The 11,410-nt window shown below is 35.4% G+C and overlaps 2 protein-coding genes across 2 annotated transcripts; one reads left to right on the forward strand and one right to left on the reverse strand.

The window, feature by feature from the left end:
- The first annotated feature begins 2,390 nt into the window (after positions 1-2,390).
- On the forward strand, positions 2,391-3,414 carry LOC126716429 (borneol dehydrogenase, mitochondrial-like). Its single transcript, XM_050417267.1, has 2 exons — positions 2,391-2,428; positions 2,643-3,414. Exons 1-2 carry the CDS (start codon positions 2,391-2,393, stop codon positions 3,412-3,414), a joined length of 810 nt encoding a protein of 269 aa, XP_050273224.1.
- Positions 3,415-5,712: 2,298 nt separating this feature from the next.
- Positions 5,713-8,632, reverse strand: LOC126718474 (cytochrome b-c1 complex subunit 8). The gene is made up of 2 exons (XM_050420688.1): positions 8,316-8,632; positions 5,713-6,024 (listed from the first exon to the last, which is right to left on the reverse strand). Exons 1-2 carry the CDS (start codon positions 8,483-8,485, stop codon positions 5,976-5,978), a joined length of 219 nt encoding a protein of 72 aa, XP_050276645.1. The 5' UTR covers positions 8,486-8,632; the 3' UTR covers positions 5,713-5,975.
- Between the last annotated feature and the right edge of the window lie 2,778 nt (positions 8,633-11,410).

The following is an 11,410-nucleotide window of genomic DNA, read 5'->3' on the forward strand; positions in this document are numbered from 1 at the left end:
CATCGACAGCAGCGAACTGAAAATCCCCACCAGGCGACGGCGTACTGAAATGCGCCATATCGATCTGCTTCAAGTCCGCCGCTGCAACAGCGACGCCACCGGCTTGGCTCGTCCTCTGCGTCGGCGAGCTGTCCCTAGAGGTTTCTTCCCCAACAACACCGACCAATCTCATGCTTCCAACCCTTGAACGTGCCTCCATCTTCATAACTTTTACTGAACCAACTTTGCGGGCTTTACCATTTTTTGGAATACTGACTTTCTTATTTGCATTGTGGGCCGACTCAACTTGGGCTTCCTTCCCAATTCTAAGAATGGCTTGCTCCAAATGGGCTTTCTCTAGAATCCTTAGAGGGGCCAGCTTCCTTTTAGCCTCCCTGTTAAGCCCATTGGCATCCTCAGGCTTCTCAACATCAATCCAATTTCTCCTATTAGTTAGGAGAATACCGTTACTTCTCTACTCCAAGGCATGACCGTGGCCAGGTAATGACCCACTACCTCTCTGGAATTTTGTCTCTTTCTTCCTACGTGCCACGACCACCCAAGGTCCATACGAACCCTCATGCACGTCCTCTTCCACGGCATCGTCCTTTCCATGTGGTCCCAATATCTTTCCAGCATTGTCAGCATCATGCACGATGTGTGTGCTTGCCCCTGTATCCCCTGCATCTTCCTTCTCCGCTGCCTCACACGGCGGCACCGGCCTAATAACATACGGACAAGCCTCTCTTTTATGGCCCATTCTTCCACACTCAAAACATAAATTATGGATGCCCTCATACGTAACAGTTTGCTGGAGTTTACCTATCATCACCGTAGTGATAAGCGGTTTATCTACACCAACTTGGATACACAGCCTTGCAAACTTACCTCTAGATTCAGTCGCCATCTACATATACTTATAGTCACATGATATTTTTGTGTGTCTAAAATGTAAATTTACATTGTACCGTACAATGTAAAAGAAGAATTTCTCTTTTCTTAATAATTAAAAAAAAAAAAAAAATAGTGCATCCGTGCAAGAAATTCATTAATCCTTGATGCTGCTTGACATGTTTCAATAGAATGCATCAATTTCTATGCTAATGAAAAACAACAATTTTTTTTTTCAATGAGCAGTCACCAGTAGTGAGCCAATAGCACTTGAAAAACATAGCCGCTACACACAACACTTCTAGACATTATGTTTGATTCTAGAGTTTTTATAGATAGAGTAAATACTAAAAGAAATGTAGAGGTAATGGGTGCCACCAAAGTATTTTGATAATTTTTTTAGTCTCACATTTGACATCTTAGTTTTGTTGGATAAATCCTTAATGTCATAGAATTTAATTTTTGTATCACTCTATTTATTTTATTTTTTTTCCCTCACAAAGGCAATTGTAGTCAATTTGAGTTCAAATTACACAATGAGCAAAATTACAACATTGCATTGAAGTATCTCGCCAGAGGTAGGCAATTGTAGCCAATTTGAGTTCAAAGTACACAATGAGCGAAATTACAATATTGCATTGATATTCCTCTCTCTTGTTGGGGAGATAAATACCTTAGACAGTTTTCTTGAATAATTAATGTAACATATACAGATACACTTTAATCCAAAAGGTCCAAGCCTAATAGATATGTGCTTAATTATATTATATTAATCACTCATTCTTCTCATCATTATTCAATGTGGGACTTTACTGAATAATGATGGACTTTAATCAGACGTGTAATCCAACATCTCTCTCTCAACCATTATCCACTGGTTTATCAATTTTTTTTTTTTTTTTGAATTAATGAATAAATTGAGCCACCCTCCCAGCAAAAAAGAAAAAAAGAAAAAAAAAAAAAAAGTAGAATAAATTGAACCAACTGTAAGTAAACTGTAAACATAAGACTTATCTCAAAGGACTTGGATTATCTATATTTGTTTATAGCTCTGGATTGCTGGTTTGTTCCTTCAGAATTTGCTATTTCTTTTCGCTGATTTTGATCCTTATAGGCAATTAAACAACGCCAGTGGTAGCATGAAGCATGTTGGGTGATATTTTTAATCAAACATATCAAATCGAGAAAGAGATAGTAAATGCGCATAACTGTGTAGATAATTGAGAAAAGCTGGAACTAAAATTAGTCCTCCCAATGTCAATGATGCAAATCTTGATAGAATTAGTCAAATAAATGGCCCAAATTAGTCTAAATTGATGTGACCGGTTCTTATGGGAAGCAATGCTATTGGTAGTAAACAAACAGTGCTTGTGCCACAGTTGAGAATGCGAGGGGTGTGACATTGCCTCTATATATATATATAAGTTAGTTACGTTTGAGGAGAGATCACAAAGCAATTTAGTGATAGTCTTTTGGGTTTCATTTTCATTTTTCCAACACATTTTCTAACTCCATCGACAATGGGAAGTTTCTCAGTACTCCCACCTGAAGCAAGAAGGTATGGGAAAATTTTGGCTATCTTGCCTCTATGTGTTTAATTTTTTAAAGAACAATATTCTATGAAAAAAATCCTCTCTCCAAGTAAAACATTTTTGTATGAGTAATGTTAGGAATAATACAAATTTTACTATATACCCTTTACAAACTAACGTATTGTATCCATATTATTGACTAATAAAAGTGAGAGATAATATCATGTTAACATGTGACAGGTTAGTAGGAAAAGTAACACTAATTACTGGTGGGGCTAGTGGCATTGGTGCAGCCACTGCAAAACTATTCTCCAAACATGGAGCTAAAGTTGTAATCGCAGACATGCAAGATGAATTGAGTCACTCTGTATGCAAAGAACTAAATCCTCAATCCACAACCGTTGTCCATTGTGATGTCACCAAAGAAACTGATGTGGAAAATGCTGTTAACCATGCTGTTTCCATGTACGGTAAGCTAGACATTATGTACAACAATGCTGGTATTAGTGGAGAATCCCAATACAACATCCCTGACAACACCCAGGCTGATTTTGAGCAAGTGATTAGAGTCAACCTGGTAGGTGCTTTCCTTGGTACCAAACATGCAGCCCGTGTGATGATCCCAGCTCGCAAGGGTAGTATAATCAGTACTGCTAGCATATCCTCAATCATGGGAGGCACTGCACCGCATGGCTACACATGCTCAAAACATGCTATGGCTGGATTAATGAAAAACACAGCAGTGGAGCTCGGACATTTCGGCATTCGTGTGAATTGTGTGTCTCCCTACGCGGTTCTTACACCTTTGACAAAGGCATACTATAAGCTGGGTGAGGAAGGAATTTCTAATTTTTATTCCAACCTCAAGGGTAAGCTTCTCACGGCAGAGGATGTGGCTGAGGTTGCGCTCTTTCTTGGAAGTGATGTCTCAAAATATGTGAGTGGACATAACCTTGTCATAGACGGAGGCTTGAGCGTTGTGAATTCAGGCTTTTGTATGTATCCACAATAAAGAATAAAATGGGAAGTTTAAATGCACCAAAAATTCACTGAAAATTATTGTTTTGTGAGGCCATTTGAAATTTTCCATGTATTACTCAATGCTTGTAGAAATAATCTAATAAAACTAGCATCTTTATACACGTTATGCAATTGTTCAGAGCCTCTTCCTTTTTTTATATAATAAATCATTCTTGTTTCTTTATCTTACTTTTTTCAGTGGAGAATTCTAAAGGTGTTACCTACTTGTGTCTATATACACACAACGCTGATGATTTTTCTTTAGGACCTTTATATACTTTTTGCAAATGTGTACAACATTTGCTGCCTTTTATGTGTCTAGAATGTAAATTTATATTGTACCATACAATGTAAAAGAAGAATTTCTTCTTTCTTAATAATTTTTAAAATAGAGCATCTGTGCAAGAAATTCGGTAATCCTTGATGCCGTTTGACATGTTTCATTAGAATGCATCAAATTTCTAGCTACTGAAAAACAACTTTTTTTTGTACTTTTTCAATAAGTATTATTGGACGATACCTAATTCTGAGGTTCTATTTTATAGTTACAATGTTAATTAGTGAACAGGGAATTGATTTCTACTAGGAACAAAAAATAAACAACAAATTTAAAGGGTTAACTCGATAAAAACATGATAATAAACAGATTAAGTGTCCGTTTGTTTCAACTTTTTCAACTCAAAAAGCCCGTTTTGAAAAAAGCCAGCCCAAAAAGTCCGTTTGATTAGTATAAAACGCAACTTTTTGGAAATGATCAAGTTGTACTATAAATAGAGTTATTTGTAACAAGAACAAGTAGTGTTTGCAAGCAAGGGTTTAGGGGGTTTACCTTGGACTTTGCTGTCTTGCTTCATAATCACAGGAGGCAGAGAAAAACCGTCTTCCGTTCATTTCACCATATGAATATTCAGTCCCATGATTGTATTTCTGACGCAGTGGAAGTCAAAGTCAAAGTGTGCAACCTACATCAAACTCCCTCAAAATTATTACCATTATATACGCTCAAAATACTTTAAAGTTACTTAAAACCACACTAATAATTTTTGGAAAGGAAAATGTTTTTATGCAACCTGGTTGTAAGAATTATTATGCAACCAACTATGTAATATTTAAAAAATCATCCATATGTACTTATAGTAACAAATATTTTATATTTTTAGTGAGTTATGTGACTTAGCGTGCGTTTGCCTAATGCGTTTTGCGTTTTAAATCTTGGGTCTCATGGCACTGTTTACGGACCAGCCAACTTGTGAAAAACGTAGCAATAAGTTTGCTATAATGTTTTGCGTTTTAAAAATTATTTTGCTACAGTATTTTCATTAATAAGTTTTCAGTTTTTAGCAAAATAAGTGGTATCTAAGCAGACCCTTAGTATGCATTTGGATTTGGATGAAAATTATAAAATATTTTACTATTCAGCTTATTTTTGCTACTATTTATGGGTCTCATTACACTTTTTGGTACTATTCATGGGCTTCACTGAACAATTTCAATTAACTTTTACTAGTACTTTCAGCAATAAATTTTCAGTTTCAGTAAAATAAGTGGTATCCAAACAGACACTTATTTAAATAATAAGTGTAAATCTTTTTTTCTTTTTCTTTTTTTTACCGTCACGTAATGAGTTGCATTAAAATTGTAAGCTAGGTTGCATAAAAACCTTGCTCTAATTTTTAAAAGAAATGGTTTTTATACAACATTTCACTACATGACGGTTTAAAAAACCAACCACATGTAATTATTGTCACATGACATTTTTAATGAGTTATATAACTCACTTAAATAATACATGTAAATAGCTTTTAGTTTTTTAACCACCACAGGTCGCATAAAAATTCTGCTGCTCTTTCTAAAATAGTGCACCTGTGCAAGACTGCAAGGAACTCAGTAATCCTTGATGCCTCATGACATGTTTCATAAGAATGCAACGATTTCTATGATAACGAATAAAATTTTATTTTTAATTTTTAATTTCCTTTTGTTCTTTTTTTCAATGAGCAGTCACGATGGCACCGGTGAGCCAATAGCCCTTGAAAAACATAGCGGCAACACACAACACTAAATCAGGATTCAGGAGTATCGTCCTTATTTTTGACACAACACTTTATCATGAGTATCATCCTTATTCTTAATCCCATTTCAGCCGCCGCAAGAATCCTGTATTACAGTATCTATCTTTTTTTCTTTTAGATATGCGAGTATATTGACTAAGAGACAGTTTTCTGTTTATTGATCATTTTTTGTTTGATTAAGTGCCACACTTACTGGAAGGAGACCTTAGGAAGAGTCATTGCCAAAAACTTCTGTTTATTAACCATTAAAAAGATGCACTCTTAATTATAAAGTTCCAAATTACACATCACATTCATGCATTTGGTGATCAAGTTTGAAAATTTATTTTAAGAACACCACCTCAAGCATTGTTCAAAATTCCCAGTAACTCAAATCTAATTAACTTGAAAGAAGAAGAAGAAAAAAAAAAAGCTTTTCATCAAAGTTGCAGCTAACTGACAAGAGGAGCTTCACTGCAAAATGGATGCACATCTATGCACTTCAATAACGGTGGGCCAACTTCTCCTTTTCCTGGTAATGTTGGACATACCTGCATCGAATAGACATATAAACTCAGTCAAAATACCGTGTGATTGCAACATGTAATGGATGGAATCATGGAAGCCAAGGAACAATAGTTTACTTAGGAAAATATATAGTTAACAATGGGAAGAGCAAAAGTATATTCTTTTGTCTGTTTCGAGTGATATCTCATTATTCAACTTGCATTGATAACAATCAGTTACTGAAAACACAGCTTACTAATGAGCTCTAGCTCAACTGACACCTTGTACCCTTATAGATTACTGATAACACAGCTGGGCCTAAACAAACACTCAAAATATCCATTACTCTCTTCCAAGACACGATAAAATTATACATAGAGAACGATGCATGTTGGAAGATAAGAAGGAAGATGGTGTGTAAGTCACCAACCAAACTGGCACAAAATCATGGATCAACTATATTCCGTTAATAATGAATGTCTTCCTAATTCCACTTCAAAAATACTTGTCTCAGTCACAAGTTGTTCACACTCAACATCTGCTAGGGCATCCAGGTACAAATTCAAGTATTAAATTTCCCATTAATTACCATAATCACAAAATTTACATCATACTAAAAGATACATTCAATTTCTAAATTTTTTTTTATTGGTAATTGTTAGGATCATTGTTAAGTGCAATGCCTTGTTCAGAATGGTGCTGCTTTGCTAGCTTAAGGTGTTGCTGTGTTGGTGCAATGCTGGAGTGCAAGTGCTGATGCATCAGTAATAGCAGTAGTGTTATGCAGCATTGGTGGTGTTATGCGGCCGTGAGCAGTTACTAGTGATTAAGGTTGTGAAGGGTATGTGTGTTAGGTATATGCAATATTATGCATATTGTTAGATGGTAGCTGATGATTGTAATAGCAATCGTGTACCTGTAACTAATTGGTAGTATGCACAGGTATTAATTCAATTCTGCACGTGACTAATTAGCAAGCTGCAGTAGGTAGTTATAAGTTTGTCAGCAATAGTTAGCCACTTGGCATGTACTTGAGCAGCCTTAAGTATAAAAGGTTACTAGCACTGGTAGGGAGGACTTAGCAATAAGAAACATCTTAATTCTCTCTCTCTCTCTCTCTCTCTCTCTAGTTCTGGGGGCCAGGTTCCCTAAGTAATTACCCTAAAACCATCAGTTAGTGTATGATCTTAATAATAATACACCTACACTTGGTGAGTGTTGAACCCATAACCTCACTCTCCACCTTGCTCTTAGGGGGAGGAAGTGCCATTTGTGTAAGAGCTCGTTGGCAAAAAAAAAAAAAAAAACACTGTTAACTGTTAGTAGAAAACTCTTTATATGATCATTGTGCCTTTACAAATTAAATGCTAACATCATAAATCAATACAGACTTATACAGCATCTTTGCGAGGAATGTGCATAAATGTTGAAGAAAAGGAACATTTTAGAATTAAAATGTTTGATAATGATTAGACCAACAGCAAGCAATATGAAGGAGAAGAGATTGGAGAACTTCAACGATTACTAGCCCCATCAATCTGAGTATCCAACAGCCCATGGAAGAGTGACCTTTCACAATTGAAGGAAATTTAGTAGGTACATATGTATTAATGGTTATGTATGTGTTATGCAAAAACCCCAAATTGAAGGATCAACTCCCCTACTTGCTCAACCAAAGAAGTGGCAAGAAAATGAATTTCCCTTCAACAAGCAAGATGAGGATGCATACTAGAGTTTTGTTTAATGCCCCGATAAAGTTTAGCTGGAGACGACAATTCAAGACTGCTTATGAGTTGTAATACAAACAGATGTAAACCTTTAAGTTCATTTGATTTAATAAAACTCTCTTTTATTTAATAATTAAAACAAAAAATAAAAATCCCTCCTCCCCTTAAAACAATCCAATCAAGGAGAGTAGACTAGAAACAAGAAACCTCAAACCCTCATCCATTGTCCCCGTCCCACCGTCAACACCAAAAGCCAGCAACAATACCAACCAACTATACAAACCACAAAATTGCACCAATACAGATTCCAAATATACAAAATACAATACAAAACCACCAATCCAGAGCTACATTAACAAAGCAAAAGTCCTAATATGCTACTGATTATAGCTCGAATTCGACCCCAAATCATAGTGTGTCTTCTAAATCAAAACCCTAAAGATCCCTAATCCTAACAGATTTCTCTAATCTAATACAAATCTGACTTTAATTTGATCGAATCGAAGAGTCAAAATCAACAAATAACATGAAAGCGAAACCCTAAAATTGATAGTATAGTACAAAAACGTAAAAGAGAGAAAGAGGGAGGGGTAAAAGTGGGAAATTACGAGTAGGTGCCGACGAGAGGAGCGAGGAGAAGGACAGCGCTGTGCCAATTCTCGGAGATCTTGTGGTGGATCTTGCCCGGAATGTCTTTCCAGAGACCAGGCATCACCTTTTGCTGGAACGGTGAGAGTGCGTACACCACCGCCTTCATCCTCACCGGTTGCTTCCCCATCGCCGTCGAGATCTTCTCTTCTACGATTCGAGAAGGTATTGCCTGTGTTTGTGTTTCTCTCTCTCTCTCTGTGATTGTTTTGATTTAGGGCAAATGAAATGGAGACTAGCTTTCCCTCTCTCTATTTATCTGATCTAGAAGCTACGCTTAGAATTTTTTCTTTTTCTTTTTTTTTTTAATAGAACCGCTGTTAGATATAGCGGATTCAAGTTGAAAACGCGATTCGTTGTAATGTATTTTTTTAAAAAAAAATTATTATTATCGGTTTACTTTTAGGTTGGATTTAGAAACTTGAATTTAGATTTTATATCAAATTTAAGGGTTTTAAAGGTTTAATATATTTGGTGGATTTTGATTTTTTCAAATCCAAATTCTTGATATTTTAAGAAATTTCAAATAAGGTATTTGAATTTTAATCACTCAAATCCAAATCTATATGCTCAAATCTTGCTATCAAAACATACTATTCATGCATTTGTTTACTCTACAATATAATTCTTACATGAACATAGAAGGTAAACAAATAGCTTTCTTTTTCTTTTTTCTTGGGAAAAGTTTTAGTTCCAAACTAGTTTGGGGTTATCTTACTTCAACTAACTATGTAACTATTGAAAATATCATTCATATGTAATTTTAGTTACATTACTTTTTTAACAAATCATGTGACTTGTTTAAATAATTCACATGAATTTTTTTTTTTTTTTGGTAGAAAACGCTGATATTATAAAAAACTAAGGAAGAGGTTTAGCTACAAAGTTCAGAGGGCATACCCTCTCACAATACAACGCAATACAATAAAAAGGAAGCAGAAAAGAAAGATCCACAAGGGGACTATGAAAAATACAAAAGCCTTGGTTAGAACTTGAACCCATCTTAGCCAGGAGGTCTGCACATTTGTTGGCTTCACAAAAGCAATGCTTCATCTTCACTTAAGGAATCCAGTTGATGAGGGTCCTACAACCCATGATAAGAGAAGCATGATGAAAAAATAGCTTCAAATAAGTTGACCCAAATTTTGTCATTCTCTTTGAAGATGACAAAGTTGATCTCAAAATTGATTTGGAGAAGTTTCCTCCAACCTACCACATTGAGATTTACAAGACTCTTCATATATTATAAATAAGCCATATGATTCATTCAAAAAGTCATGGTATTAAAACCAACACATGGATAATCTCTTTAATCGCTACATGATAAATTGAAAGAAGATAGACATAAACCAATTTGGAGCTAAACCTTCTGCAAGAGAGGTGCTATGTGGGGATTGGCAAATCTTTTAAATAGAGGGGGTACTGTTATAGCATAGGAAAATTGTAACCTTAGAGTGTTAATACTTCATCTTTTCACATAAATGGTAGATCTTATCATGAATTTAATGAATATGATCAACTATCAGTATGTGAGCAGGAGTATTAACTATAAAGTCATTATACCTTTTTTTAGGGGGATCGATAGTAGATTTTATTGATTAAATATCATGGTATACAATTGAAAAGAGGAAATAAGGGCATTATTCAAACCAAGAAAATGCTTCCTCTTTCTCTTTGGCAACACTAGCAAGAGTTAGAGCAACTCTATTACATTTTTAAAGGCACACTAACAAAAGAAACAGAATGAAAACTTTCACAAATTAAATTAATGTCTTCAACTTCAAGTGTCCATGCAACTTCAAGTCTCTAGATGACCATAGAAATCAGTGAATGATCTCCATAAAATTCCTTCATGCAAAAGTAAGGCGTCAATGTGGTAGGGGTCCTGAATAAAGACCATAAGATCAACGTGGTCTTGCCATAGAAGAGCTAAGCCCCCTCCTAATCCAATCCTTGGAACCTCCATGCCTTTATTCCATAGTAGAGACCGCTTCAATCTCTGAAAACCACCAGTATCAGTTTAGTTTCAATAAGAAACAGAACTTGGGACCTTTTTCCCTCGCCAAACAACGAAGTTCATGAACTGCCTCTGGGATCCCAAGCCCACGGCAATTTAAGCTCAAATTATACTCGTTATACTTTAGAGTAGTGAATAATTACTTTTTGGTGTGTCAGCTCTCAAAATTCTTTTTCACAATAGCTAATGTGCTATATTGTAATTGGCTTTAAATAATAGTGTTTAGTGATAAATTCATGTAAAATTGATAATAGTTGTATTCATTACTTGTCACATCAATAGTTACGGTAAGATACACAAATTTAAACTCAGGATTTCACCCTTAAAGAGGAAGTGTGGTTTGAGCTAGAGTTCATCAGTGCTTAAAGTGATTCATTTATGACATGCAAAGTTTGGAATCTGAAGTTTATCAAAAAAAAAAAATTGGAATCTGAAGACCTGACAAGAACAGAACTATTTTCTGCTCTTGAAATGTCAACTCAAAAAGAAAAAAGAAAAAAAGAAAGATAATATTAATAATAATGCATGGTCTTGTTGAAGTTTTATATTAATGCCTGAATTTACATTAAGTAATGAATTCATTATCCTTGGTTTAACTGGTATGTAACAATCAAAACAACAAAGTTTCAATGATGTGTTCCAATATCGTGGTCCTGTAGGTAGTATTCTCCTATGAGCTATATATTAAGTTGCCTGGACATCCTGATGCATAAGGTGGCTGAATGTTGGATAATAGAAATCTCTTTCATCTGCTCTCAAAATTGTGGCTTTCTAGCATTTCCCCCTGCATGGACCTGTAAAAGAGTGATGCCCTTGTCCACTGTGCACTCTTTCCCCAGGTTAAAGTTAACCCAAACCCACCTTGGGATTCGGGTGCCATAATAGTGTGATCTATTGTTTCCAAGAAAACTTCTTATCAAAGATATAAGATTTTGAACCAAGTTTCATTATGAGCATCATGGCAGCATCAATTAAATTACCTTCAGACTTGGCAGAAAGATTGTACAGAACTTCTCAAGTAGATTTGCAAACAAGGTG

The sequence above is a fragment of the Quercus robur genome, chromosome 3 (genome assembly GCF_932294415.1).
Source record: "Quercus robur chromosome 3, dhQueRobu3.1, whole genome shotgun sequence".
NCBI classification, from domain to species: Eukaryota; Viridiplantae; Streptophyta; class Magnoliopsida; order Fagales; family Fagaceae; genus Quercus; species Quercus robur.